The sequence below is a fragment of the Pagrus pagrus genome, assembly GCF_965226575.1.
Source record: "Pagrus pagrus genome assembly, chromosome: 21".
NCBI classification, from domain to species: domain Eukaryota; kingdom Metazoa; phylum Chordata; class Actinopteri; order Spariformes; family Sparidae; genus Pagrus; species Pagrus pagrus.
The window spans coordinates 15737567-15764601 of NC_140208.1; the positions used below are offsets into that span (position 1 = coordinate 15737567).

Below are 27035 nucleotides of genomic sequence, written 5' to 3' on the forward strand. Positions count from 1 at the left end.
AAAGATTAAGTGACTCTTTTGTTTAAAAATAAATATTAGAAAGCTGTGGGGATTTTTTTTTCTGTTTGTAATCTTCCCTGCCCCTCTATTATAAGCAACGATCAACAATCTGTTATCTCCTAGCTTGTTCTTGCTATCACAGGGTATTACCCGAGGATGAATGCTCTCCCCTCGGAGAAGAAAACAGAGCCTGGATGGAAAATTAGCATTTTCTGACAGCCATTACTCATAGGGCTAATCCTGTCAAGGAATGTGTGGCTGCGCTATCAGTGCAGGCGAGGGGTCGCCGTGGCCCAGGCCTGCACACTGGGCTCTTATCAGGCAGGGTAAACACACTGGGGCCTGCATTAAATAAGTGTCACAGTCAGTGGGGGCGGAGCAGGCCGAGCCCCCCTGCCAGGCTCCATGCAGATAATCCCTCTCAAAAACTGTGTTGGTCAGACCCAGCTGTGGCCTGGTGGCTCAGGTGTAGGGAAAGTGGGGGAGGAGAGGTATTGTTCAGGCGCTGGTGTAGATTACAATACAAGTCACACTGTGTTTTTCAGCCACATTGTGATGCTAAAACAGTATGAAAATGATTAAGATTGCATGTTCCCGGGTCGTTGAGAGGGCATGGGTTAGTTTTGCTAAATTTCTCTGGTGCGACCATTGAAATTTTTTAAGCGCACCTGACAAATTTTCGGGCTCCCGTGCTCTTACTCTCACAGAGGTCAAATGAATCCAGTATTCTGGCGCTTTTTCTACCTTTGGGCATGTGCAGGCAACTTGAGCCAGCAGCTGCACTATAGATGACAGGACAGTCACAGGTCAAAGCTTTCGAAAAGCTCAGTTTCCCTGTCAACACTACAACACGAGACTGGTGATGTGTTTGTGAAAAGTTTGGCTGCCTTTGTGGGAGCGTGACCTCGCCTGTCAGTCTACTCTTTCAGTGTTAGCATCACCTGAATATGAAAAGGAGCTGGGCCTTTGCAGTCGTGCTATGTTGCTGGCATGGACTCAAGCCTCGTGCATGACACAGCCGCATGTTCAGCATAACAAGTTGCAACAATGTTGCATGGAATGTTGCACAGTAAAGGTGGAGTGACATTTCTTCAGAGGTGGCGCAACTCTGGAGCACAACAACTTCCTGGACGTCCCAGCTGTGACTCCGCTGCGAGAAAAGAAAAGTATCGGTCACCGCGACTGGGTGGCTTTACCACTTTTGTTGCTCGATGCGCGCTGGGTGAAGTGAGGCGCCTCTCTGGGCAGCACTCGAGGAAAAGCGTAATGGTGTAACACTCAGCGCACAAGGTGGGAAACCTTGAATAATGTGGGATGAGAGCGAGCCAGAAAGGCGAATCCGAGTCAGCCAGTGGGTCACCAGGAGGTGAGGCTGCCTACTTCCCTGGGTTCAGGGAAAGTTCAGCCGCATAGCATTAGGCAAATTAGGGAGACAGGGTTGGGGGAGAAAAAAAAAATCGGAGGGTAGGGACTGATGAGAGCATGGGGGAAAGGGTCAAATTAGTTGGAAGGAGGAGCCCAAAATAAAAGAGAGTGAGAACATTGAGGGGAACTTCCAGGAAAAGAAGGAGCGATAGAGTCTGGTGCAGCACTCTTTATGTCCATGAACTCCGTGTAAAGATATGACAGACTCATTATAGAGCTTATATAACTTAATCACGTCCTCAAATACGTTCCTGTTTAAAGTCCCCGCACCTACATTTGAGTGAGTGCGGCTGCCTCCACCCTCTCCCCCCCCCACAGTCCCATGCAGGGCCCGGGTTTCGACAGAGGGAGATCCACGGTGACGTCCCTGAAGGGGTTAAACGGAGGAGGAGCAAGCCATGAAAAGAGACTGATGAGGGCTGGGAGAGGAAGAAAAAAAAAAAAAAAAGGAAAAAAAAAAAATCCTAGTGGAGGTGGAGCCAAAGCCCTCAGCTGCTGTGCCTTGTCACATTTTTGCAGAACATGATAGCCGCACGATTTGGTGTGGGAACGATTTAGGCTTCTCTCCACCTGCAAACACAAAACAAGGCGCCGCGGCGTGTTTCATGCGAAGCCGGACATCTGAGAGGCTGAGAGCGGGGGTCCGGCCGAGGAGAGCCGCCGGTTGTTGTGGCGCACGGAGGGAGACCGGTTCATTCACTGGGGCTGACAGGAGTCCACCCACGGCGGGGCGCAGACGGGACAAGCGGCCGTAACCCAGAGGACGGACTGCAACTAGACGGGATCTCCTCTCTCATATCTGCGCCTTCATCCCGCCGATCATCCAGGAGACGCGCGTCCTCTCCTCTTGGATTTTACCCCCTTCTTCTCCTCCTCTTCATGGTGTGGATACAGCCTCAAATGTTGCTCTCTGTTTGAGCAAGCAGGCCGAGCGGACCGATCACATTCTGCTGAAGTTGCTCGGCTTTATTTATTATTATTTTTTATATACATATATATTATATTTTTTAGTGCATATTCCGAGCCGTGTTCTCGCGCCGGACACCATGCAGACTGTGCTTTTAAATTATGTTTTCAAACTGAGCGCAGCCGATTAGGGGGCTCCAGAGACACGCCGATCCACTCCTTGTTCGGTTTGGGGTTTTTTTTTCGATCAATACCAGCTGAATAAGAAAGATGCCAAATGTTCAGATGTCCCCGCCGTGTTTGGATTTGTCACTTTTCCCTCGATTTTGATGCAGTTTTCCCCCCTCCGTTTGGCCCCCTTCGGTTTCTACCTCTGCTGGTGGCGAGCTGAAAACCACAAGGCTCGTGTGTTCCCGTGTGCGCCACGATAGTTCGTTTATTTTTTTTTGTTTCCCCCCCCCCTTAGATATAACAATAATAACAACAACACCAATAATAATAGTAATCCCCCTGCTGCTATCGTCCTGCACCGTATGATGTATGAGAGCGTGGACGTCGTGGGACTGAATCCCAGCCCGAACCCGTTTTTAATGATGGATTACTACAACCAGAGCAGAGGATGCTTGATCCCAGAGAAAGGACTGGTGCCCGGGGCGCCTCATCCCTACAGCACGTCCATCAGAAACCAGCACTGGAACGGCTCCAATCACTGTAGGTGCCCTTTTTTTTTTTTTCCCTGCCTCCTGAACTTCATTTCACTAATTGGGGGGGAAGTTAAAGCCTCTGTGATCATGTGTGCGCGCGTGTTATCATAATCTACATACAGACAGCGTGTTGGGTTTTTTTCTCCATGTGTGCCACACATCGATCAGGATGATTATTATTCCCGCGCTACCAGCCTGTTTTATCTCAATTATTTAACGCCCCTAATATGTGCCAAACATCGCTGCATGTTAACGCCATCACCGAGCTTCATAACTGCATTATATATACTTGACCCACTTTCAGCTGCCTGTTTCCTGCCTCTCTATGCGCCCAGGCTCTGGCTCCCTTTTTTTTTTCTCTCTCTCTCTCTGAGAGAAACCTCTGCGAGACTGCGGTGCTGCCACTGATCCCAGGCCACGTTATCCCGAAGCTTTTGTCGTTTCCTGAAATATGCACTTGATACAAACAAGGTTTCGCGAGACCATGCCAACGTTAATCAGATCAAACTGTCCTGCCAGTGTTATCCCCCCCTCGGTTCCTCTGGTAATCTGGATAGCTGCACCCACAGGCCACATTGAAGCGCGGCCTCGACCGGACACTATTAAATGTTCCAATCAGGCCTCCCGCTAATTAAATGTATTTTAAAGCAGTGATTTATCTTTAGAAGGTAGCCCAGAGGTCAGCAGTTACACCACAGTGTGCGCTCTGAGTTTATACAGCTTAATGTTTTTAAATCCCGCTTCTCCTGATGTCTTCACATTTTCTGTCACAGCACATGCGTTTGAGCGAATATTTTCAAATGCAAATTAAATGTATGTCCTCAGTGCCAAAGAGAGCTGGTGACAGGCTTCCTGCCACGTCTAAAAATAGCATGTCAGTGTGTGATGGTGCTTTTAAAGGTGCACTGTGTAGTTTTGGGGAAGAAATTCCAACCAGAAGAGAAATTTCTTCTTTCTTTTTTTTTTTTTATGCCTAAACAAACTAAATAAACAAACACTCTTGATCTTAATCTGATCTCAAATTACAACACTGTTTCACAATATTTTACTTTGTTTATATTTGGCGGACCCTGCCACCTTTCTAGCTTCACACAGTCTTCTGCGGTTATGGAAAGTTATGGAAAATATCAATATTTCTCAGTTTGTATTATTACATTATTAATATTGTAAATATCAAAATTCCGACTTTACATTTCTTCTCCGAAGCGACATGGCGTCCCTTTAAAATCTCAGTCAGACTTTTTTTAGTTGGTGATTCAGCCCGTGTGTGAGTGTGAGTGTGTTGAGTAACTGCCGCCAGTCATGGGAGATTTCAGTTTATTGATAGGGTATCTGCGGCAATAAGAGAGAGTTTTATTGCAACAACAAAGTATCACAGAGGCCCTTCCCATTCTTCACCTCAAAGGAGCTGCACTGCACAAAGCTCGAGCAGGCCCCTTTAGAACAGATAGCTCTGTTGTCTTTCACAGCTGAAGGAGTGTAAAAAGCAGGAATCTCCACAGGCCCTTAAGGGCCAATTTCCTCCTCGTCTCAAGACTATAGAAACACACGACAAAGGGAAATTTAAACAGGAATTTCGGGTGTTTGGCAGCGGCAACAAAAGCACTCAAAAAACGGTCCTGTTTGTGCTGTATTCTCCCTCTCCTCTGTCTCCCTCGTTTTGCGCTGCTTGTTTTTCCAAGTCAGATGAGATTAGAAATTCCTCTTGACTGGAGGACGAGCCTCATACATTTTTCAAAGCAGATACCCAGCGAGCTTGATAGTATTTATCGAACTGGGCCAGTAAACAGCTCTAGTGGCAGCATTGATTCAAACCATGTGAGCTCGTCTGAGGGAGGCTGTGGGGGTTTGGCCCAGGAAAAGACCTCTGATCCCTTGCTCGACTCCACATTGTATTGCTCAACGGAGGAGTCGCGGGGGGAGTGTGTGTGTGTGGGTGGGGGGGGTAGCATAGCTGCTCTTTGCCTTACTGCTTGAATGTAATAAAAAATTTAGTGCACAAGCGGGGAGCGGTGGCAGTGGTGGTGGTGGTGGGGGGGGGGGTTTAGAGTAGTGAGGCACAACATCCGTTAGTGTCATCACGTGGCTCGAAGGCTTATTGGATCATTGGGGTAGAAAACAAAACAGAGCAAGAATTCTTTTTTTTTTCTTTTAACCTCCCTTTCTTGAGCAGGAATCCAAACCGGTCAGGCTCAAAAGCACGAGACCGTCCCAAAAACATCAGCCAGCTTCATCTTTTTCTGGACTCTTTATAAATACAAACTTCACAGACAGTAGTTTCGTGGTATGTTATCCTCTGCACGTGGGCTCAGAAACAGATTGCTGGTGGAGCTAACATTTTTTCTTACCCCCTCTGTGCTTTTCCTTTTCGGTCCTCTGTTTTTTCAACCTCTCCACATTGGATCTAACTATTCATTACAGGCTTTACAGACGAGCTCTCTGGCTCGAAGAGTGCACTCAATGACATCTTGGCTGAAGTAAACGGCCTCCTGGACCCATTAAGTGGCCGGGCACAAATCCAGATCATATGGAGGCTTCGTCCCTGATGTTATTGTTCTTTAAAGATGCTGCCACTTCGGTTGTTTGACTCTTTCCATCCAGCTGCTGTCAGCGCAGGTTAGCCCAGTCACAGGCAGTGACAGCAAGCCGCTTATAATCTGGTTATATTCAGAGCAGCAATGCTGAATCTTTATGGTGAAAAGGCTCTGGCCTTTGCAGATTAAATGCACTTTTTTCACCGAGTGCCTGTCAGAATCCTTACGGCAATTATGGGCTCATGCATGAAAGAATGTGCGTGGCCCTGTTCACATGACTGTCACACACTTAAAAAAATGGGGGTATGAAGGAAAGAGGGATTGCACGGGGGGGGCTCGAATGCTCAGCAGCCCATAGGCTTCTTGCTCTTTGTTTTTTTTTTTTCTCATGCTGTCCACAGACCGAAAGAAAGCAGTCACCAGGGATTTCCATAGAGAGAAGGACGAGCTTCAGCTAGTTTGTCTTCAGAAGGCAAGTCCTGCCAAGTGGGCTATTGGACACGAACACTGCTGTGTGTCTGAGGGGCGAGTGACTGGCAGCTTAATCTGACTCATGTGGTATTTAAGTGCGGAAGTCCTTTTGCCTAGCAGGAGACGAGGCCCAAGAAAAACCAGATGGTATTTTATTGTTTTTTCGGCGCTACAGACTGTAAGAGCAGGAGCAATTTCGGGCAGTGATGAAGGGGGAGGTTAGAGGAAAAAAGCAAGAAAGTTTGAGCTCCGCCGGTGAAGTGCAAACCCATGTGTTTTCTCTTTCCGAGGGGCTGCAGCATCAACAGCGTCCGTAATTGTTTGTGCTTGTTAGACAGCAACATGGAAAACTGTGGGTGATGTGTTTGGACTCAGTGCAGCCCAGCAGATTGGCGTTGGCCTTGCGAACGAACTGCGAATATCACTTCCTCCTCCCCACATTTATTTATATATGCAGATTTTCTTTGGCAAGCGTGTGCTGAGAATTGGGAGAAACAAGAACAACGGAGCATAAACAGAGAGAGGCTCGTCCTGTCCCCGAGCAGAATTGGCCGGAGTACTGTCGGTTTCTGACATTGAAGGGAGGTCACTGTCGTAATCAACTGGAGAAAAGTTCAGCTATGATGGCAGGACATAAAGTACCGCATTTATTTTCTTGAACAGTCCACTCAGGATTTGTTGGCATAGCTGATTACATCTTACTAGAATTATAGCATTTGATTTTGTTGACACAACGCAGTATTGCAAACCCCATCTCTCTCTTTATATTCCTGAACTGCTGCAGTGTTTGTCCCTGAGCCTTATAACACTGCCTGCATGCTCTTTAACGTCCGTACACCTGGGTGCTTTCATGGACAGGCTGATGAGCGAATGGGCCTTTCCTCCTGGGGGCTTTGTTGATCCCAAGCTGATGGGCCTGGCAGGATGGATGGACAGCATTGAGGCAAGGTCCCCCGCTCTTCCGGGGAAGGGAAGCGTCAGGCAGGCCCCTTATAGCGCCACGTCTGCCTAACCCCTTTCAGCCAATGGCGACAGTGATTTAGTAGCCTGAACGCCTCAGAGAGTGAGTGTGTGTGTGTGAGTGAGAGATCAGCGCGTCCACAGGAACACGCCTGCTTTCACCTTCAGGTGAACATCAATAACACGTTTTGTCATCAAGGTATGTTTGTAATGGCACAGGGGTGAAGGGAGTTCAACAGCGCTGCCGCCGCTCTCCTGTGAAAGGCCGCGGGGCAGCGTTTCACAACCTGCCATCACTCGCTCCCACACCGCCACCTTGCCACCAACCTTCAAAGCTGTTGCTGCACTTTTCAATGCGGTTCATCGTGACTACAGATGCGCTCAGGATGGGATGTTCACCAGGTGCGACTGAGATTTTTGTTTGATAGTGCCCATTTGTTGTTTAAAGGGGCACTATGTGGTTTTGCCAAAGAAATTAATTCATTTTTTCCGTAAGTAAATAAACTTCACTTAATAAGCTAAGGAAAATAAGGTCCCCAGAACACTGTTTGAAGCTAGAAAGGTGGCAGGGTCTGCCAAATATAAAAAAAAAAGTATTTGTTATCCTATAAAGTGAGTTTGTTTATTCAGTTTATGCAGTCATGAAAACAAAGAGTTTGTTTATTTAGTTTGTTTAGGCATAAACAAATCTGTCAATGAAGATGTTTCTCTGCTGAAAATGTCTTCGCCACAACTACGTAGTGCACCTTTTAACTTGTGTTGAGTGGGTGTGGTCTGTCACCTTGAACCATGGCAGAGCAACAAATAATGATATAGCTGACTGGCAACTTTCAGTTCCTCCTGGGGGGCATGGGGTGGCATGATGCAGCGTCATTCCATATCTAACATGTCAGAAATTCAGCATGTTTTTTGTCTGGGCCGTCTTTTTGTGAACACACGGACGTACGCTCAGACCCACCGATGGGCCCCAGCTTGTTTGTAGAGAGAATTAGCCCGAGGCATCAGTCAGAGTGTACTGTACACCAGTTTGGTTTGACGCTAAATCCCCAAACAAGGGTTGGTGTACACTGCAAAGCCCCCTTTGATGAGCAAAGCAGGGCGCACAAAAGATCCAGGCAGTGTCATTGATTCATCAGGGCTTAAAGAAGGCAGCTGATTGCAGACATTGTGACATGGGGCCGTAATCTCGCTATCATTAATTACAGTCTCTGCGGTGTCTGTCCTTTTATACACACACACACACACACACACACACACACACACACACACACATATACAGGGGATGAGAGGGAGATCGAAACAGTTCAGGTTAAAGGGGGGTTCTACCCTCTAAAATATTCATAGCTTCTTCATTTAAATCAATTCGGCTCTACGGGGGCAGTCGAGCGTCAACTGTCAGAAATTGAGCTGGGCCTGTTGTAATCACTTCTTTACTTATCTCTACAGATGGCTTGTTCGCAATGGGCTCTGCATGGCTAGCTCACCAGCACATTGAGAGTGCTCTCTCTCTCTCTCTCCTTTCCCATCTCTACGCCCCATCTCCATGTTTCATCCCCACCCTCTCATAATGGAACACACATAAATTCATCTGGGTATTGAACCAGGGACATTCATCACCCCAGAATTCATCTGCGAGGCATTTTCATTCCCAAAGTGTCTCCTTTCTCTCCCCCACTTTATCTCTCTCTCCCTTCTCTGTTTCCCATCTCCATGGTTGCATTCTCCGCATGGCAAGCCTGAGCTGGGCAGTCAGTGTCGCGATTAATCTTTAATGCTCGCCTGCCCTAATTTTTCCTCATATTTTACAAGATTTCCTGCCCTCCAACCCCCCTTTTGCCAGCATCCTGCTATATATAGAGTGATTACATGGAATGTTGCCTTGTTTCGTCAGTCGCGGACGACCACTGGCTGCCTCTGCCTCACACACTCTCTCAGGCCGCTCGCTGCAGGGCTGCTTCCACCGACACACTCACCCCCCAGTTTCCCTTTGGGGATCTGTGGTAACATCACATGGATGACAACTCTGTACACCTCAAGTGCTTCACACAAACACACCGCAGTGGAATGCCCTCCTATTTAGAGAGCGGGACAGCCGAGGAAATAGGGTAGAGGTTAGTATGCTAAAAATACAAGAGCCTGGCACTTCTCCTGCTGTCTGGGCAAAAAATAGCGGCGTGTTGCTGCCGTCTCAGTCAGCACTGTTAACTAAGGGGCAAGGGAGAGCGGCTCTGCCCCGGCTCGTGTTTGTGTTTGATGTGAGAAAGAAGACGGAGCTCTGAATCACTCGCTTTGTGCCCACAAAAAACAAAGTCCCCTCGGCTACAACTGTGCTTTTAATAAGTTCGGAGCAGATCCAGAGATAGAAGAGATGTCTCAGTGTTTCAGATGATCTCATCGCGGTTAATAACTGGAGTCCTTATTTGCCTGGTGTCAGTGTCTTTAACAGGCCCCCAGGGAGCACGCTGGGGAAGGTCGGAGGTAGACAAGCCCTTTCTGTATGTCTTGATTTATAGAAGCTTCTCTCTTAAGTAACTTTAGATATCCATATTGTGTATCTTCTCCTCTGTCATGTCGTTCTGGCCCAGCCCAACTCAGCTCAGCCTGTCTCAATATGGTCCCACTTAGCGACAGAGGAGCTAGGCCTGTCTGGACGCCACTCTCTTCTCTTTCCCACAGCCCCTCTGAATCATTTCATATTCATTACGTGTCTGGCTGGAGCCCGGCCTCTGACATTTGACTCTTAAAGGCCCACCTGGGACCGGGATGAAATAGACTGCCAACAGTGCGGCGGAGGTGGGAAGGAAGAGCGCAGCGCTGGATAGTGATGGATAGGACAACGTGTTCGACTGAAGGAGGCAGACAGGCTCAGGTTACAGGCAGTAACCCTGTTTGTGATGTGAGCATTGTGTGAACTGAGAGATGCCCTGTAGCCGAGCAGCTCCGAACACGTGGAGGTTAAGAGAGGTGAATGAGAAGAGGCTGAAACAACTGGATCCTGTTTGTCATGAATGGAGGCACTGTGTGTTAAAAGGGAGGTACTGTGATATCACGCAGACCCTTTATTTCAGAGAGATGTGTAACCTTTGCTGCGACCTGTTGTGTCTTATCTGGGCCATTGTTAGTGAGAGAGATAGTTGCTTGGCAGATATCACAACAATTAAGTGGTCATGTCAGATGTCGAGGAGCACTCATTGTTCAGCAGAGAATAAATATGTCACAACCCTCTTTGATGCCAGTACACTCACCGAAAACCCTGATAGGGTTAAGTTGTCGGTCTGTTGCTGTTTCTGAATGCTTCGTACCCGGAGACAGTACAGTGGGAAAGAGACTGAGATAAACCCCTCAGGATGACATGGGCCGTCCTCTTTTGGATGAAACCAGACACATAAATGTCGCTGTCTATTCCCCATTCCAAGTCATCTTCTTTCAAAAGCCCTGCCGGCCCGGATGTTCCTTCAGATCAGGGAAGAGGAGTTGGCTGATAGGGAAATATGCAGCCATGCAGCACTTAGAGCGGAGAGGGCACATTCTGTTATTCCACGGGATTTTTAACAGTAACCTGAGGAAAGCTTTTTATAGAAGGCTAAAAAGACGACTGGAGCGTAGGAAAGAGAACGAAAAGAGGCTGTAGTTCGTCGGTTGCTCACGGATATGACGGAAAGGTCGGAATTCTTAGTTGCGACCAAAGTCTAGCAGTCTTCAAGTCATTGTCTTAAAGGGGCACTATGTAGTTTTGGAGAAGATATTCAAAGTCAGAATTTTAATATTTATAATGTAAATGAGGTAATAATACAAACTCAGAAGTATTTCATTTCCATAACTGAATAAACAAGCTGTTCTCAGAGGAAAATAAGGTCTCCAGAACACTGTTTGAAGCTTGAAAGGTGGCAGGGTCCGCCAAATATAAACAAAGTAAAACAGTATAAATTGTGTTGTCATTTAAGGTCAGTTTGTTTATTCAATTTATTCAGTCATGAAAACAAAGAGAGTTTGTTTATTCAGTTTGTTAGGCATAAGAAATCAGTCACAGAAGATCTTGCTTTTCTTCCCCAGAACTACATAGTGCACCTTTTAAATCTTTACCATTTGCACACACCTTTGATAGCACTGTGATCAAAGAGGAAGCCTCCTCCGTGCCTTGTTGAGATAAAATCAGAAGTCCTCTGACAGGGAGGTTTTTCCCCCCCGCTCCAGCCGGGGGAGCTGACTAATGGAAAAGGTGACAACAGTTTGAACCAGAGTTGTCAAGTCGCACAGTGTGGCGCCCTGTAGTAACTGGTGACCAGCCCCCTTTCTTTGCTTGTAGCGGTGTTGTTCTGTGCCACCGCCACGACGTGACACCCGGCTTTTGCCCTCGCGCCATACGTGGGAAACCTTTTGCACAGTGCTGCTGCCACTGTGGCGCTTCCACAATAGAGCTGGATTATTGTGTCTGGGCTGTCAGCACCTCTCAGCTGAAAGAAAACGAGAGGGAGGGACGGGGAGAGAGAAAGAGAGAGCGAGAGAGAGAGATCTCAGGCAACGGGAAAGGAAGGGGGGGGCACCGGGAGGGCTGGCATTTTCAAACAATAATCTCTGTGGAGCCTTTCAGGGGGTTTAATGTCATTTTTGGCCTCTGGATTTTTGCCCTTTTCTCCTTTTGAACAAAAAGCGGCGGAGAGTGAATGGGGAGGGGAAGGAATGAGGAAATAAGTGAAGGGAGACAACAGACAGACAGACAGAGAGGGATAGAGAGAGAGAGACTTGGCTGGGTGACTGATATTATTAGTGTTCTAGTGCAACTGATGGAGCCCTGGCCTGCATCCAGTGGCTGCCAACAGGCCAGCGTTGGCAAATTGAGTCTGGTACAGAATGACCTATATCCTCGTCCTATTTAGCACATTACAGCATTTGTCTTTATCTTGCCCATCTCTTCATCCGTTCCTCACTCCTTTCATTCATTTATTTCATTTCAAGTGGCGCGATGAGCCAAAAACCCAATGTATGATCTTAGTTAGAGGTAGGCCATCTGGCCAGAAAATATTATCGCAATCTATTTTATCGCAAGCCAGCATTTAAATAGCCCAAGAATTTCTCCATTAAAACACAATATTGCATTTATGGTAGTTCCCTTTTGGCACAAGCTCCTCATCTGCCATGTCGCTAGTTATAACTCACGGTGCATTGTTTACAGTAGAGCCATGTGAAGCGATTCTTCCAATGAGTAAAGCCATCTAGTAAGCTGCATCTCGCTATCGATATGTTAAATGGGCACTATGGAGAAATTCAAATTCAAACTCAGAATTTTAATATTTACAATATTAATGAGTTAATTTTTCCATAACTGAATAAACAAGCTGTTCTTAGAGGAAAACAATATGATATTTTGTCTTGGAAACAGGATAAAGAGGACATTAGATACTGCTATCTCTATGATATGCCTGAGAAGTTGATTCTGGTTCCTTCAAGATCAATAATGATCTAAAATCGCCAGATCGCTCACTCCTAATCTCAGTGTTTTTTAATATATATAACCTTAATGTTTGTGGCCTAGTTGCATTGAGGCCTTTCCAACCTCACCATCTTTATTAGCTGGCTCAAAATTGATCCTTTCCAACTGTAGACATGTGAAACAGTGAGGGCAGATAGATGGCAGCTTAAGCCGACCTGTGCCTTTTACTTTGCGTGCAATCTGCATGGCTGCCCAAATTTGCTCCTTCTGGCAACGGGCAAGAGTGGCACCACTAATCTCCCCGCCCCGTGTGAATTATGGATTGGATGTAATGCAGCGATTAGACACACGCACCTACACACGTCCCCCTGCTGCAGTGGTGACCAGCTAGGTTCCCCTCCTGCAATGACAGAGGGTTTCCCTGGCTGCACATCAAAGTCTAGCCCACAGTGCTCTTCCCTAACCTGGCCACCCAGCCTCGTCTTCCCCCCGCACTGCTCACCTCTAATCAACCTCCACCGCTACATACATCCTGAAGCTAGCACAAGAAGAAATCCACTCTCGCACATATGCTTGCTAAAGCCTTTCATGGCTGTAATCCCCGACACCAGGAAGAGATGCATGGGAATCTTGGTCAGCTGACTCTAAAGAGGGAGGAAGGGAAGGAGGAACTACGGCGAGGCTGAAGTCTATAGCCCCCCCCTCCCCTTTCGTAAAGCCTGCTGGGATGCTCCTTGGGCTTGACATACCCAACCCCACCTGCCCTCACTGCTCAGCGGGAAGCTCCATCACTGGCTTCCCCTGAGCTGGCCTACTTGGGACTGTTTGATCTCATTGTAGAAGCAAGCGGGCTTGCCCGCTGCCTGGCAGGCAGAGAGCTCCTTGATGCTGAGGGTTGGGGAGGTGGAGCAGGCTTCAGTGGAGAGGCTTAATAACTGTATTAACATCGGTGGCTCCCCCAGGACCCACGCCTACACAGCAGAGGGGGGAGGAGGGAGGTGGAGGGTAGTACTGTAACGCTGCATTCTCACTCTTTTAATGCTCTGCCCTAATTTTCTCTCTTCTCTGCTCTCTTCAAGGCTCAGTTTTTCAATTGAGTGTGATTTTTAAATCAAGATGTATTAAGCAGTAAAATAAATGCCTTATCTTCACGCTGTTTTTTACACACATTTCCCTTTTTCTCACTGTACTGCCTAATAGTTTCTCTCTTTATCAGTTTGTTTCCTCATCATCCCTGTGGCAGCCCACTTCCTGTAACTCTGTCTCCTCCTTTTCTCCTCTTATCTGTCTTTTCCCAAGTTGTTTGTCCACATTTCTTTGCAACTCACTGTTTATTTATTTATCACAGATTGACACTAGTATTGTTGTTCCACCACATCTCATTAAACAAGTTGGCTCACAGATGTGTAATATTATAATCAACTCTCAATTGAAAGCTCTGTACTCTTTCCTCACCTGTGTGTGTCGCTATTCATGACAGCTCCCCTCATCCCTTGAATTATACATTGGAAACTGTTGCATAATTGATGGGCCCCACTTAGCTTAATGGACAGAGTTAACTGGGAGAGGCGTGCCTTCCTACTTGGGGTGGAACTGGGTCGCAATAAACGGCGCACCAGTCACCCCCAGGGTTGTGACGAGGCCCGGGTCACGAGGCAGGGAGACGCAGTCGGCAAAGGCCAGCCAGGGTTAACTGGACCCCAGAGGGAAAGAGGACAAGAGGGAGAAGTGGGAGCATTCACACCAGGCTCACCTGAGGGCTCGACTCAGGTTACTTCCACTCATTGTTTTTGGCAGGAGTGTGTGCATAGGGCAGCAGCGCGCATGCAAACATACAGAATCTGTTTTATCACACACACGTGCACTGACAGATTGAGGAAGGCACGCTTAAAGGCGGTAGTTTAGGGGAAGGAAAGAAAGATGTTTATTGACTGACTTTGTCATGCCTAAACAAACTAAATAAACTAACTCTTTGTTTTCATGACTTAATAAACTGAATAAACAAACTGATCCTTTACTTTGTTTATATTTGGCGGACCCTGCCACCTTTCTGGCTTCAGTTTATTCAGTTACGGAAAACTATTTTTTTGTATTATTACCTCTTTGATATCATAAATATTACAGTTCTGACTTTGAATCCAAAACTACATAGTGCCCCTTTGATATCAACAATTTATTGATATGACCTCCTTTTTTAGCCCGACACCGCAGGGAGAGATCAACATTGTCTCACTAAAAACCAGTCCACTCACTGGTGGGCAGCCATATCACAGGAAATGGTGTGCGTTTGTGTGTGCGTGTGTGTCATGATCAAATGGCTCCCCCCAGGCTACATTGAAAGGTCAGGGATCCATGCAGGAAATTAGTGTCTGTGGAGGCACAGACAACACACACACACACACACACACACACACACACACACACACACACACACACACAGAGGCACAGAGAGAGAAGGGGGAACAGCACAAACCATTCTTGAGGAAGCTAAACATGTCCTTCATTAAATTCAACTAACATCCCCACTGTGCTCCCTTGATGACTCTGCCCGCTCTCATCAGCCATTTTTCCTAGGCACTGAGCTAACTTAACCTCCCGGTGCTATGGACAAGCACCTCACTTTTTTATTTATTTAATTTTTTATTTTTTTTGCATTAGCACTGACACTAAAGACAAATGAATCTGCCTCTCCCCGCCCACCCGTTCTCCCCTCGCTCTGCCCAAATCTTCCACTAAGCAGCCCCCTGACACTACACATCAGACAGCTGAATCAAATGTGTGTCATCAGTCATCATTAGAGCAGGAGAGCAGTGGCTGGCCGTGCAGTGTTGAGGCCAGGGTGTTTAAAGGTACAGTTCAACCCAAAGTTCCTGAGTTTTGGAGATGTCTGCCTTCTCTCAAATATAATGAAACTAGATGCCACTTGTGGTGCCAAAAAAAATACATTTGGAAAATGTCAAACTATTTCCCAACTGCCAACCGTATCACCAGAGGAAGGAAGCGTGCATCTAGTCATAAGCGAGAGGCTGAATGTAAACATTGAGGGCGTCCTCCACAGCTGAGCTGTAATGTTAGCTTGCTTGATCAGCTTAGTTACCCAGCGCCTCGCCCATGATTAAATGCAAGCTTCCCTATGCACGGTTGGCGGGTGTAGTTTTCTGTAAAGAGACATTGCTGTTTTTCAAATGCACTTTGAGCACCACAAGCCAAGTGCCATCTAGTTCCATTATAGTGAAGAGAAGGCAGACATCTCAGAACCTCACACCAAAACAATCTATAGGTACATTTTGAGGGTGAACAATCCTTTAAAAGCTACTACAGTCATCTCGCTTTATGCAGAGGACTTTGTTCAGGTGTGCAGCGTTTATATACGTAGAAAACGAAGGCAGATCAGAGTGGTTGTTTGCTAAGATTCTGTGTCAAAATTGTGCAGCTAGCTTGTTTTCCTCTTTGTCTGGCTATTCTAAATATGTCAGCTGTCTCCTAGAGGTCTTAAGGTCATTTTAACCCCTGTGCTGACCTAGTAACCCCCCCGGGTCCCGGGCATCATTGAGCTCTTTAACAGACTCGTGACAGGATAATGGCACGCCTGCTGCACCGTCTTGTCCACACCCTCGCAAAATACCTCCACTTACATCCACAATAATATGCTTTCAACTCAAAAGCTGACATCGGTACGTCGAGCTAATTTATGAAGGGAACTGTTGTCATTATGGGGTTTCATGTACAGTAGAGGAATGCACGTCAGCCTGCCTAGGCTTGAAGGCGGTGGTAAATTACAAGCAAGTTTAACTATTAGCTCTAACTCACGTTGACGAGCACGCAAAGTGACAAACCTAAATGGGTGTCTGGATTTTAAGAGAAGCGTTTTGATGGGAAGGCACGACACTGAGCATCGTTGAACACGATGGAGTCACGCACACACTGAACCGGCGACCTCTCCCCCACTTCCACCGGTCATGCTCCCGCTCTGAAGCTGAGAAGATCAAACCCTCGTAATCTATTCCCCTGTGATTGACTATTGTGTCGTCCACAGAGAGAGGGAGAGGAGGGGAAAGGGAGAACATGAGTCGAGAGAGGCAGTTTAACATGACAAAGCCCGTCCCTGGTGATCCTCTCTTCTCCTCCCCAGATCCTCATGAGCCTCTTCTCTTTCTCCCTTCCCTCTTGATCCCTTGTTCTCCCCTTTTTACTTTCCACCTCCTCCCAGCCCCTCCAAGTCCACTTCAGCCCTCTAATGCAAATAGCCCTTTGCTCCCCTCCATATTTATGACCTGCTTCCTCCTCTGTTAAATATGCGCTTAAGAACGGAGGGCCTCGAATGCTGCCAGTCACATTGGATTAGCGGGTATCAATGGTCAGATAACCTCTCTGTTAGAGTGAGTGAAGAGCAAACACTCGAGCATAAGCATTCGTGAAGGGCTTTTGGCCTTCAAACACTATGTGTGGCACTCAGCTCAATAAAGATGAATAGTGCCTGGTTAATGTGTATGGATGTAATTTCAGCCCAGGCGGACAGAATCACGGGGTATGAAATGCATTTTCCAGTATTTCTCCACCTGTGATTGTTTTTTAAATGCTGAGGGCAGAAATGTGTTCATGATCTCCCCACTAATTCAAATCATCCGTCCTAAATCTTTCAACCACGATGCTCATAAAGGACATAACTTTGCGCTCACTACCACTGTCGTATCTTTTCACGACCACTATTGTATCTTTTCCAGCCCTTCTCTGTTTATGATTACCCCAAGGTCACTAGAATATTTTCATGCCCCTCACCCGTAGACTTCTTATTACCAGTCGCTTGTAATGTCATTGACCTTGGTTTCTTTTTACGGGAATAGAGGGAATTGAAGCTTATTTGGCTGTTGCACTCATTCTAAGTGGCTGTGAAAAAAAGAGCATCAGCCAGAGGACTAAAATGTAAACCATGAAAGGCTTTTTGTTGGACCACACAATGAGTTTCAGGATTGGGTAGGCACCAGGGTTAGAGTTGCTTTGGCACCCTCCTGGTTCCTAGTATGTATGAGCGCAGTTTGTTAACACAGAAGGAAAAAGCGCACACACTCGCGCACGATTCTATAATTAACCGGTGCAGGTACTCTGTTAAAGAGATGCTTAATGTTTCATGAAGCTGTTTTCACAGTAAGAGCGGTTACATTAAAGGCAGGTTTGTAGCAGGCTGTGGTTTCACTCGTGTGTGATCCAGTGATGACCTTGATCTCAAATCATGTGTCAAAAGGCTTCACAGCTGTAAGTCACTCCAGGGAGGGTGCATTAATTCACTTCAGCTGAGTTTCCACTGCAGGGACCAGGCTCTAGATTAAGTTCCAGGGACCCCTAAAAAGTCCTGGCTTGGCAGGTTGGTCGAGTACTTGCAGCATTTTATTTCAGCCACTGTTGTTTAAAGGTGCAGTATGTAAGAATTGGCCAGCTGTTGAATTCATACATACATACATATCACTGTAACTGCTAACTGTCGCTAACCATATTCTGTTTATTTACCCATGACTGTAGCTACTGTTAGCTCAATTAGCCGTGCAGTTACCCGGACTACCTATGGACTGTTGGTGTTTACACCGCTAGCGCAAGAGCTTTGGACCGCTGGGAGAGGATTGATTGTTTTGTTATTGATTGTGCTTTGACACATCAGCCTGGAATTAACCGTATTGATTAGCCATACACAAAAATGACATGTAAAATCAGCCGTTTCTCCATACGGCAGATGACTAATTTACCTTATCTGTGTGGCACTGGAAACGCAGAGAACAACAGGCTTTTTAGTTCCTTGAAAAGTAGTTTAAAAGTTCCAGATATTTTGGATGAAAATCTTTTGAAAGAGTTTACAAAGGGAGGTTACACCGTAGTTACACCTTCTCCTGCTCTCACTGTGAAGACTGTGTCTAGAAGCAAACATGCCAGGCAGTGTGCACAGCCTTTATTTTGGGGCCTGCCTTTGAAATGTTTGTCTTGCGTGTCACACTCCTCCCCCGGTCCTGTCGCTCAGCTCGGCTCCTCTTTCTCCTCAGATGCTCTCTCCTCCTCTCTATCTTTATCAGTTTCTCTCGCAGCATGTCTTTTTCTGCTTTCTGCTCTCTTGCTCTGCCTCCGTTTCTTAATGTGGGTCAGTGATGTCGCTCAGCTGATAGTGTACAGCAGCTGTATGCGTGTGATCAGCTAGTAAAAATTAATGTCCATTGGCAGCTTCATTGAGGGCAGACACTGCCGGTTTTTGTCGTGGATTAGCCACGGAAAAGGCTCGCTAATCATAGGGCTGCTTTGCTCATTGAGCTAAATTCCCTGTCTGTAGCTCATTCATGAAGCTTTGGGGCTTCCACTAATGCACAAAAAAGCACATACATTGACAGCACAGCCTGTCAGACCCTCTTAATAAACCTGCCATGTACCAAGTGTACATTCAGAATCCGCTCTTGCTTTGGATATCATGTGTTGGAGTGCTCATATCCACACCCTTGTGCGACATGTGTTACAGGCTGCTGAAACACACCGCCGTGCCTGTCCACATCCTGGCATCCTCTGGCCGACACGGGCTGCCTTTTGCCCCCTTGTGCCCACCACCATGTCCCACACCATCAGCTCATGCCAAATATCTCCAGTCACCCTGGGGCAAGTGCCAACTCACATAGTCCCGCTGTCAGTCAGCAGGCATAGGCAGCTGCTGGGTAGAGTTACACCGTGTTACTCAGGGTTGCGAGGGAGCACTGTTGCCAGGGAACTTGTGGTTCTCTCCAGCAACGTAGCTGCCTTCGGCTGTTTTTTTATTTTTTGCATAATACGATCTATAAACACTGGAGTGCTGATCGGATTTATGAAATGTATTTGATTTATAGCATTCGTGCTATAAATCAATCCTTGAAAGTTTGAAAAAATGCTCAATTTTAACCGTTACGTTTTCAAGGTTATGCTTGAATTTGAATCTAATCCTTGAAAAAATGCTTGATTTTCAACATAATCAGGTGTTTGATCTGCAGTCACTCATGTGCACCAAAAATCTCTCGACATTTGAAATGTAACAATCATTTGTCTGGCGTCGAAATTCATGATCAAACGCACTGATTGCTGTGGGTGTAAACAACATTTTGTAAACTTTGTATTTTGCAATCGCATTTTCTTCAACAATTTATCTGTGATGACGAAGGCTTCATGAGCCTTGAAAATGTTGGTTTAGATACCTTGAGGGGGCTTGCAAATCACTCTTAAATGGGCACTGTGTAGTTTTGAAAAAGAAGTTCAATCTCAGAAATGTAATATTTACACTATTAATAAGGTAATAATACTAATTCTTAAAGATTCATTTTTTCTATAACTGAATAAACAAGGAAATGAGAGGGGAACATGAGGAGATAAAGTAAAACAGTATAAAACTGTGTTGTCCTTTAAGGTATGTTTGTTAATTCTGTTTATTCAAGCATAAAAATAAAGCGATTAAAAGTTCTTCCCAAAAACTACATAGTGCACCATGTCCTCTGACTTCTGTACTTCATAATTACCTCACTATCAACTGTACTTGGACTAGCATGTGGCAGCAGCAGCAGCATAAAGCAGTCAGTGTGGTTATCATGAAGTTGCTGCTCCAAGTCTAGCCCCTGTAGACCTCACCTTTGCCATCTGCTGACTCCCCTCGCCGCCCCTCCCCCACGCTCCAGTTTGTCCACACATGTTCTCAGTTCCGTCTCCATTTGCTGGGTTAGCAGTGATAGGAAAACCTGGTGTGTTGTTATTTCAGAGGCCTGGCAGCATGGAGAGGGAAGTTATCTTGGGCCCCTGGAGAAGGGCTTGGGAACATGGTGGGGGCCGCTGCGCTGATAAAAACCAGACGTGGCCTAGACAAGAACACGCTGAGGGTTCACACGCACAGGCTCTCGTGCACATACACGTCACGCAACATGCTCTAATATGCAAACAGGCAGATGCACATTTAATTTGGTGTGTTTCCTGAAAGCAATCAAACAGTAGAAGAAGAAGTCAACATGCCATAGATTACACACAGCCTGGTGTTTCCCACTTCTGTCCTTCCATTTCCTGGTGCTGAGGAGGGATCGTCATAACAGGCAAGCCAGACTCCTTACTCTGCACCGCCTTGCCCTTTGGCCTCTGCTCGGACCCTCATCTATCACTCATACATGTGTTTTTCTTGCTGTAGATGGGGGAGTTACTTGGCCTCAGTTTGGAGCCATCACAATTCGGTCCGACACAGCATTCCAATATACTGCGCAGTCCTTTTAGGAACTCAGACTGTCACAACAATTTCTGCCCTCTTTGCAAAATTTGAATATCTGCAATGGTTGCAAAACAGCAGGCTGTCATTCCTCTGAAATGTAGACCACAACATACCCTCCTAAGTGGAAGTGATGTGTCATTCACCATAGAAAATTGTATTAGAATTAGAGTAAGCTCTCAGTTTTATCCGTGACCTTCCTTCTTTTACACTAAGGGTGTCATGGTGTCAGATGTATGAAGTAAGAAATATATTATGATAAACCATACATCATGCCAGATCTTGGTTTTTCCTAAAATTCTGCAACTATGTTCCCATTATTTTGGAAAGCTTGGAGACTCATTATAAGTGACAGCATAGCTGTATCTCCATGCATTCTCTCTCTCTGTCCCCCTACTTCTCCCTCTCTGCCCCCCTCTCTCTAATACAGAAGGTAGACTGCAAGCTAGACATGCAGCAGCTTAGGTGGAGCACAACGAGGCAGGGGGATCCTCAGTAATCCTCCTTACTGAAACATGCACACACATTCATATGTATGGTGGCATAACATGCATTATATGAGTGTGTGTGAGCAGTGACAGATGGCCTACCAGCACAACGAACTGCATAATCAAGATCCATTGTGATTTGTTGTTGATCTTCAGGTGGAAGATAAACCAGATAATGACATTGCTGTGTGTGATACTGGATACTTTGAAGACCTAGTGCCAGCTGTGGCAGACATGACGAGCATCTCGATGCTTTAATGGTGTTTATGAGACCGTTTTACAGGCAGCTTTCAGTTTCTAGAGCACGTATGCAAGTCGAATGAAAGCAAAAGTACTTACTATTGTACCTGTATTATTTTTATTTTTTCTGGGATGCATATTGACACCAGGCGAAGGGACTGCCAATGAAAACTAGCCGTTCAGCTAACTGTAGTATTTCAATTGGTTTGATTGTTGATTAAATTACGCTTTCTTTTTTCAAACACAAAGAATTAAAGGTGCAATGTGTAACTGCTGTTGCTACTGTTAGCACATTAGCTCAGTTAGCCATGCAGTTAGCTATCCTACTGACTCAGTCAGGCATGAGTCAGCACCACCCTACGGAACTATCCTCTCTATTGACTTTCAAAGTGACACTGTAATTTATTTATGCAGTTGCAGTCTGTTGATAATTTAAGTCGATTTTTGCATGTTTTAAACAAAAATTCTCACATATTGCACCTTAAAGATTCTTTCAAAAATCGCACCGTGACAGTAATCGTGATATATTTCAGTGAAAATACGGATAATGATGCAAAAATTACCATTCTTTCCAGTGTCTGGACTCATTTCAATTGCAATATCAGTCAAAATAATCACAAATAGACATGTTCTCCATATTTTTCCAGCTGCTTTGTCGTGATAACTGATGAGCTGGTATTCCTTAGTTTAGCTAGCATAATTTCAGTGCCTTGTCTGATATGTATGTGTAAATCTGAATTGGTGACATTAGTCTAAATTCAGTGATTTTGGTCTAAAACCCACTTCCCTCGGATGAAAGGATATCGAAAAGTAAAAGCTGCACGGTATCTGATGCAAGTTATGGAGAGAAATGGAACGAAGAGAGTGTCAGGATGGAAAGTGGCGGGAGACGGGGGTGGAAAGGCTGGATTTAGTTACAGTGAATATGGTAGGCGTGAGGCTCGCTGTCTGCTCTCTTGCCCCATGTTAACCTCCACGAGCTCTCCTTCCTCTGTGTGTGTGTGTGTGTGTGTGTGTGTGTGTGTGTGTGTGTTTTCACTTATGCTTGTCTGCCCCACCACCAGATTCCTCCCCCTCTCCCATCCAATAACTGTTCACACTCCATGTTTGAACACAAACACACCCCACTGTCGCTCTCCTTACAGCTGTCAGTCTGTGCGTGCCTGCAAGCATGTGATTGCGCATGCACGCGCGCGCGCACACACACACACACACACACACACACACACCCTTAGCTCATATTCAGATGCGTGGCTTTTGCTGTCAGTAATCAGTGTGAAGGCGGCGAACGGAGCCCCATCCATTTTGAGCGGAAAGCTGTTCTGACGCTCTGTTAGAGAATGGCAGGATTTCCCTGTAAGCAAGGAAACAGTCCCATTTCCCCCTTCAGTAATTGAAGAGTGCTGACAAAGCATCCCCGCGTGTGTGTGTGTGTGTGTGTATGTGTGTGTTTATCGTTTTCCCTGCTGCTTACCCAACATTCCTGACATGGAAACCAGAAATAACAACTGAATATTTAGCAAAAGTCAAGCACCATGCATGAGTGATGCCGGTCTGTTTCGCTGCACTTAAAAGCTCTTAAGTTGCTGCCAGTCGTTTTTATGGACATGCATGATACATTGGCCTACAACTCGCAGGGTTCTGCAAGGCGGTCTCTAACTCTCTATCCCCGAGGCTGTTCCATTGGCCGTCCCACTTCATTATTTTAAGCAGACTTCAAAGCGGGCCCTAATGCAGCAGCCTGTGGCATGGTGGTCTGTCTGGTGTCTCCTCTCCTGCACACTCGCTGCATGGAAAGACAAATGGACCTCTATATGTTCCTCCATGTATCTTACACATGGTGAGCATGTGTGTGTGTGTGTGTGCGTGTGTCCAAATAACCTAATAGAAGGCAGGGGGACACAATGGTCCATGATGGAGTAGGATTCAACAAAGTGAAAGACCCTGTCAAAACCCTCCCTCTCCTCCTCTGCCTTCATTTTCTCCACTTCTCTCCACCACAGTCCAGCCAGCCGGCCAAGCAGCCAGCCTGCTAATGTAGTTAGCTTCCCCCTAATGATGGTGAAATCTCATTAATATGCTTCACAGCTGGGCCCAGTAACCAGTGGGGATGAAGGTAATCAAATCTCAGAGGACTAACCTAGAGCTGAACCTCGAGAACTGCTCTGCGGCACTGGGCCGAGACAAGACGAGTCTGGAGGCTTGATAATAGCCGCCGGTGGGCTTGTGTGTGTGTCTCTGTGAAAGCGTCTGTGGTCTCGATGCCTTTGAAGTGCTGATGTTAGCCAGGCCATCTTATGTCAGTATTACTGCTCAGGCCAGTTCATCATCGGAATAGATTTCATTTCAGTCTTGTGCATATTTGTCCATTTAAGTCTCGGCATGCGGTAATTGCTTACGGAGGATGTGGCTGCGAGGGCGCGGCTCCTCTCTAAGTGCACTTGTGGCTCATGATGTATGCAAAGTGAATCTGAAGAGCGACATTACAGACCACTCACACTTGAACTTAATTAAATCACCGGTGCTTTGGCTCCGAGTTCGAGAACACCACGCTACATTAAGCTATTAAGATATCTGGGTGCTGCACACGTGCACACTTACAGTACATGCACACACGAGGAGTGTGAGAGGATAATACTAGTGTGTGAATGTGAATATCAAAGGATCTAAGTAGATTTAATCGAGGGGCTGTCGTTTAGAAATGGGGCTGCAACTAACGATTATTTGCATTATCAGTAAAGCGACGTCTTCATGTTGCTTCTTTTGTCCAACCAACAGCCCATAATTGCAAAAATCTTCATTAACAATTATTAATAAACAAAGAAAGCAGAAATCCTTACATTTAAGAAGACAGAATCGGTATCAGCCTTCATGTTGTTCAATATGCACTGACATGAAAACATTTATTTTTGTGATTAGAACGCAGAAAAATATAAATTGGGGTAATTGATAATCACAAAATTCCCAGGGAAGTTAATTATTTCCTTGCACTGATGTCATTAAATGTCCAATATATAAGAATTGAGTATATCACCAGAGTAACTGCTGTCTGCTGCTACCTGTAGCTGCAAACTGTCGTTACCTAGTTAGCTCAGTTAGCCATGTAGCTAGCAGTCCTATTAGCTGACATGAGTATGCCCGCTCTGTGAGCTCATATCGCAAGCACAGGAGCCTTGGACCACAGGGGCTAGCTGGTTAGCATGCTAACTGCAGCTTGATTCAGAATTGGCCGTCATTAGCCAGTGGTCAGATGTTAGACAGACACAACTGTCTCTAAATGGACTTCTGCTGTTTCGACGCAGTGCAGTGTCAGGGTTGTTTTGGCTGGTTATACCTGACGGCCTGTGCTGTTTATTCTTAGACTGGTCCGACAACATGCCAGGCTTTAGTCTTGAATCCAGCCCTCTGTCTGCTTCAAAACAATTCAGTGACCATACGGTTTGTCTGGTTTTTGTTTCACCTCCTCACCAAAGTACAATAGATTGCCTATCAGTTACTCCTTACTGTGTTCCTGTGCCTGAGCAAAGCGGGCCGTTATTGTCTCCTCACTCCAGCCCTCTCTTGGCTTAAGGAATGATATTCTAGCTGGAGCTCCAGTATTAGTTACCGTGGTGACTTCGCAGGCTCTGGAGGGGCTCTGGCCTGGAAACCTTGCCAGACTCACAAATTTCCAGTGTTAACATGTTGCAGGGATATCGAGGGAAGCTCTCCAGGCGAGTGTGAGTCAGTTCTTCCAGTGTATGATATTCGTGGAGCACACAATAGGCAGGCTTGTATGATGCTCGGTGTTGATCAGAGCTTGGATGCAGACCGGTGTTGAATAATGCCTGGGTGAGGGCTGCTGAAGGCCTAAGTAGCTCCGTCCTCTCTGCCTCTCTGTCCACAGGCCTGCCATTGTTTTGCTCCATGCCTCAGTTTGACAAGGCTCCAGAAGCCAGCCATTGTATTTAATTACAGTCGCCAGCCCCCTCACAGACTCTTGTCCTTGTGTCCCAGATTTCCATGGGTGCTCTCATTAAGACTCTGTGTGTGTTTATGTGTGTGTGTCCGACCGATGAGGCTTTTTTTTTTTCTTTTTAATGGCTCCAGGAAAGCCCTCAGCCTGTGTCAACATGGGCATGGATGCAATTTTTATGTTCATATGTGTGGGTGGGTGACACATCTGTTTGTCTGTGCGTTTCTAATGAAGGCAGCTTTAACGTGGATGAATGGCTCTGTGGTCACACTAATAATGCAGTGCCGTAATCAGTCCACATCAAGAGAGGCAGAAAACGGTGAATGGCGTTTTTTTTTCCCCTCTTTTGCTAATGAGAAAATATGCCATGTTATGTAAGGGCTGCTCTATTTAAGTTTAATTTGTTTGACATGAGTGTGGTGACTGCATTGCCCAGTGGCATGGGCAGAGTTGGCCCGTGATGACACCAATAAAATAGCAACGAGAAGGACACTCTCTCACTTTGGGACTGAATCATTTTCCTCCTTTTTTCCTCCTTAACCTCATAAAGAGTCCTTCTACTGCTGTTTGCATAACTCTCCTTGCTGGAAAAAAGGTGTAATTTAGGGCTGCAATTATCGATGACTTTCATTATCGATGAATCTGCCAATAATTTTCAGGATTAATGTCGAGAAAAAAATGAAATGTCTGCTGCTAACTACTCTTTTTATATATTCTTGAGCTGTAGCTAGTGTTGGTGTGTGCACTGATAGCACAGGAGCTTTGGACCAGCTGGGAGAAAGAGGTTTTCAGGCCCAGGGCTGACATCAACACTGTTGTTTCTTCACATTCAGTTGATCATTTTAGTTAATTTTTGAATGTTTTTACCATAAATCTTACATATTGCACCTTTCAAGAAGCTGGAACCAGCAAATGTATCAAATAATTTATAAAATGATATTTTTTAATCAAAAGGATTAATCAACTAATTGCTCTAGTTTGATCAAATCGATCACTCCTTTCCTGTAATATCTGCTGAAATCAATAGCTTGCACTTGAGCTTCGTACAAGTTCGGATTTTTTCTTGATATGGAGTGTAGATGAGTCTGAGTACTGGATGGAGGAACATGAGTAAAGTAATACAGTCTAGCTTTCACTCCCTGCGTCTGAACCATTTTTATCACTTCATCTGTTTCGTGTTTCTTCCTTTGTTTATAGCTCAAACACATCATGGTTCTCTGTCTCTCTGTGCCAGCTTCCCTCCTCCACCCTTTATCATCTTAAAAGTTTCTCTTTTTTTCCCATTTCCCCTGCATTTGTAAATAAATCTCACAAAAGAATATCTCTTCAAACTAAAAAAAAACCTTCCAGAATATATTTTACATTTATTTAAGAGCTTAAAAGGCTGTCGCTGCTGTGAAAGTGGCATATGACATCTGGGCCTCCATAAATGAAATGTCTTAATATCCCGGGCCCGATTGGGTGTCGCTTTTAGGTGTTAGGCAATGTGAGCTTTATTGCAGTTTAGCTTAACTGTCCCTGTCACCTGAAACCCTCTTGGATATGCTGTGTGAGATAACATGCAGGCTTTGCAGAGGCTAGATTTTGGTGTACGGTGCTTGTGTCTGTTATCTTTTCCAGTAACATATCTGGGCATCAGGTTGGTTTATTTTGGTTGGTCCGAATGTAATCTTCCCCTCCAC

The 27035-nt window shown here is 45.8% G+C and overlaps 1 protein-coding gene across 8 annotated transcripts in view; it reads left to right on the plus strand.

The window, feature by feature from the left end:
• Positions 1–27035, plus strand: part of raraa (retinoic acid receptor, alpha a) — a 148718-nt gene that overhangs the window by 103725 nt on the left and 17958 nt on the right. The window contains exon 1 of one of the 8 annotated variants that reach the window (XM_084342660.1): positions 1907–3042. The exons of the other annotated variants lie outside the window; for them this stretch is intronic. Within the exon in view, the coding sequence (XP_084198786.1) occupies positions 2865–3042 (178 nt within the window). The 5' untranslated portion in view covers positions 1907–2864. Of the gene's footprint in view, positions 1–1906; positions 3043–27035 lie in introns of those variants that run through there. 8 annotated transcript variants of the gene reach the window in all.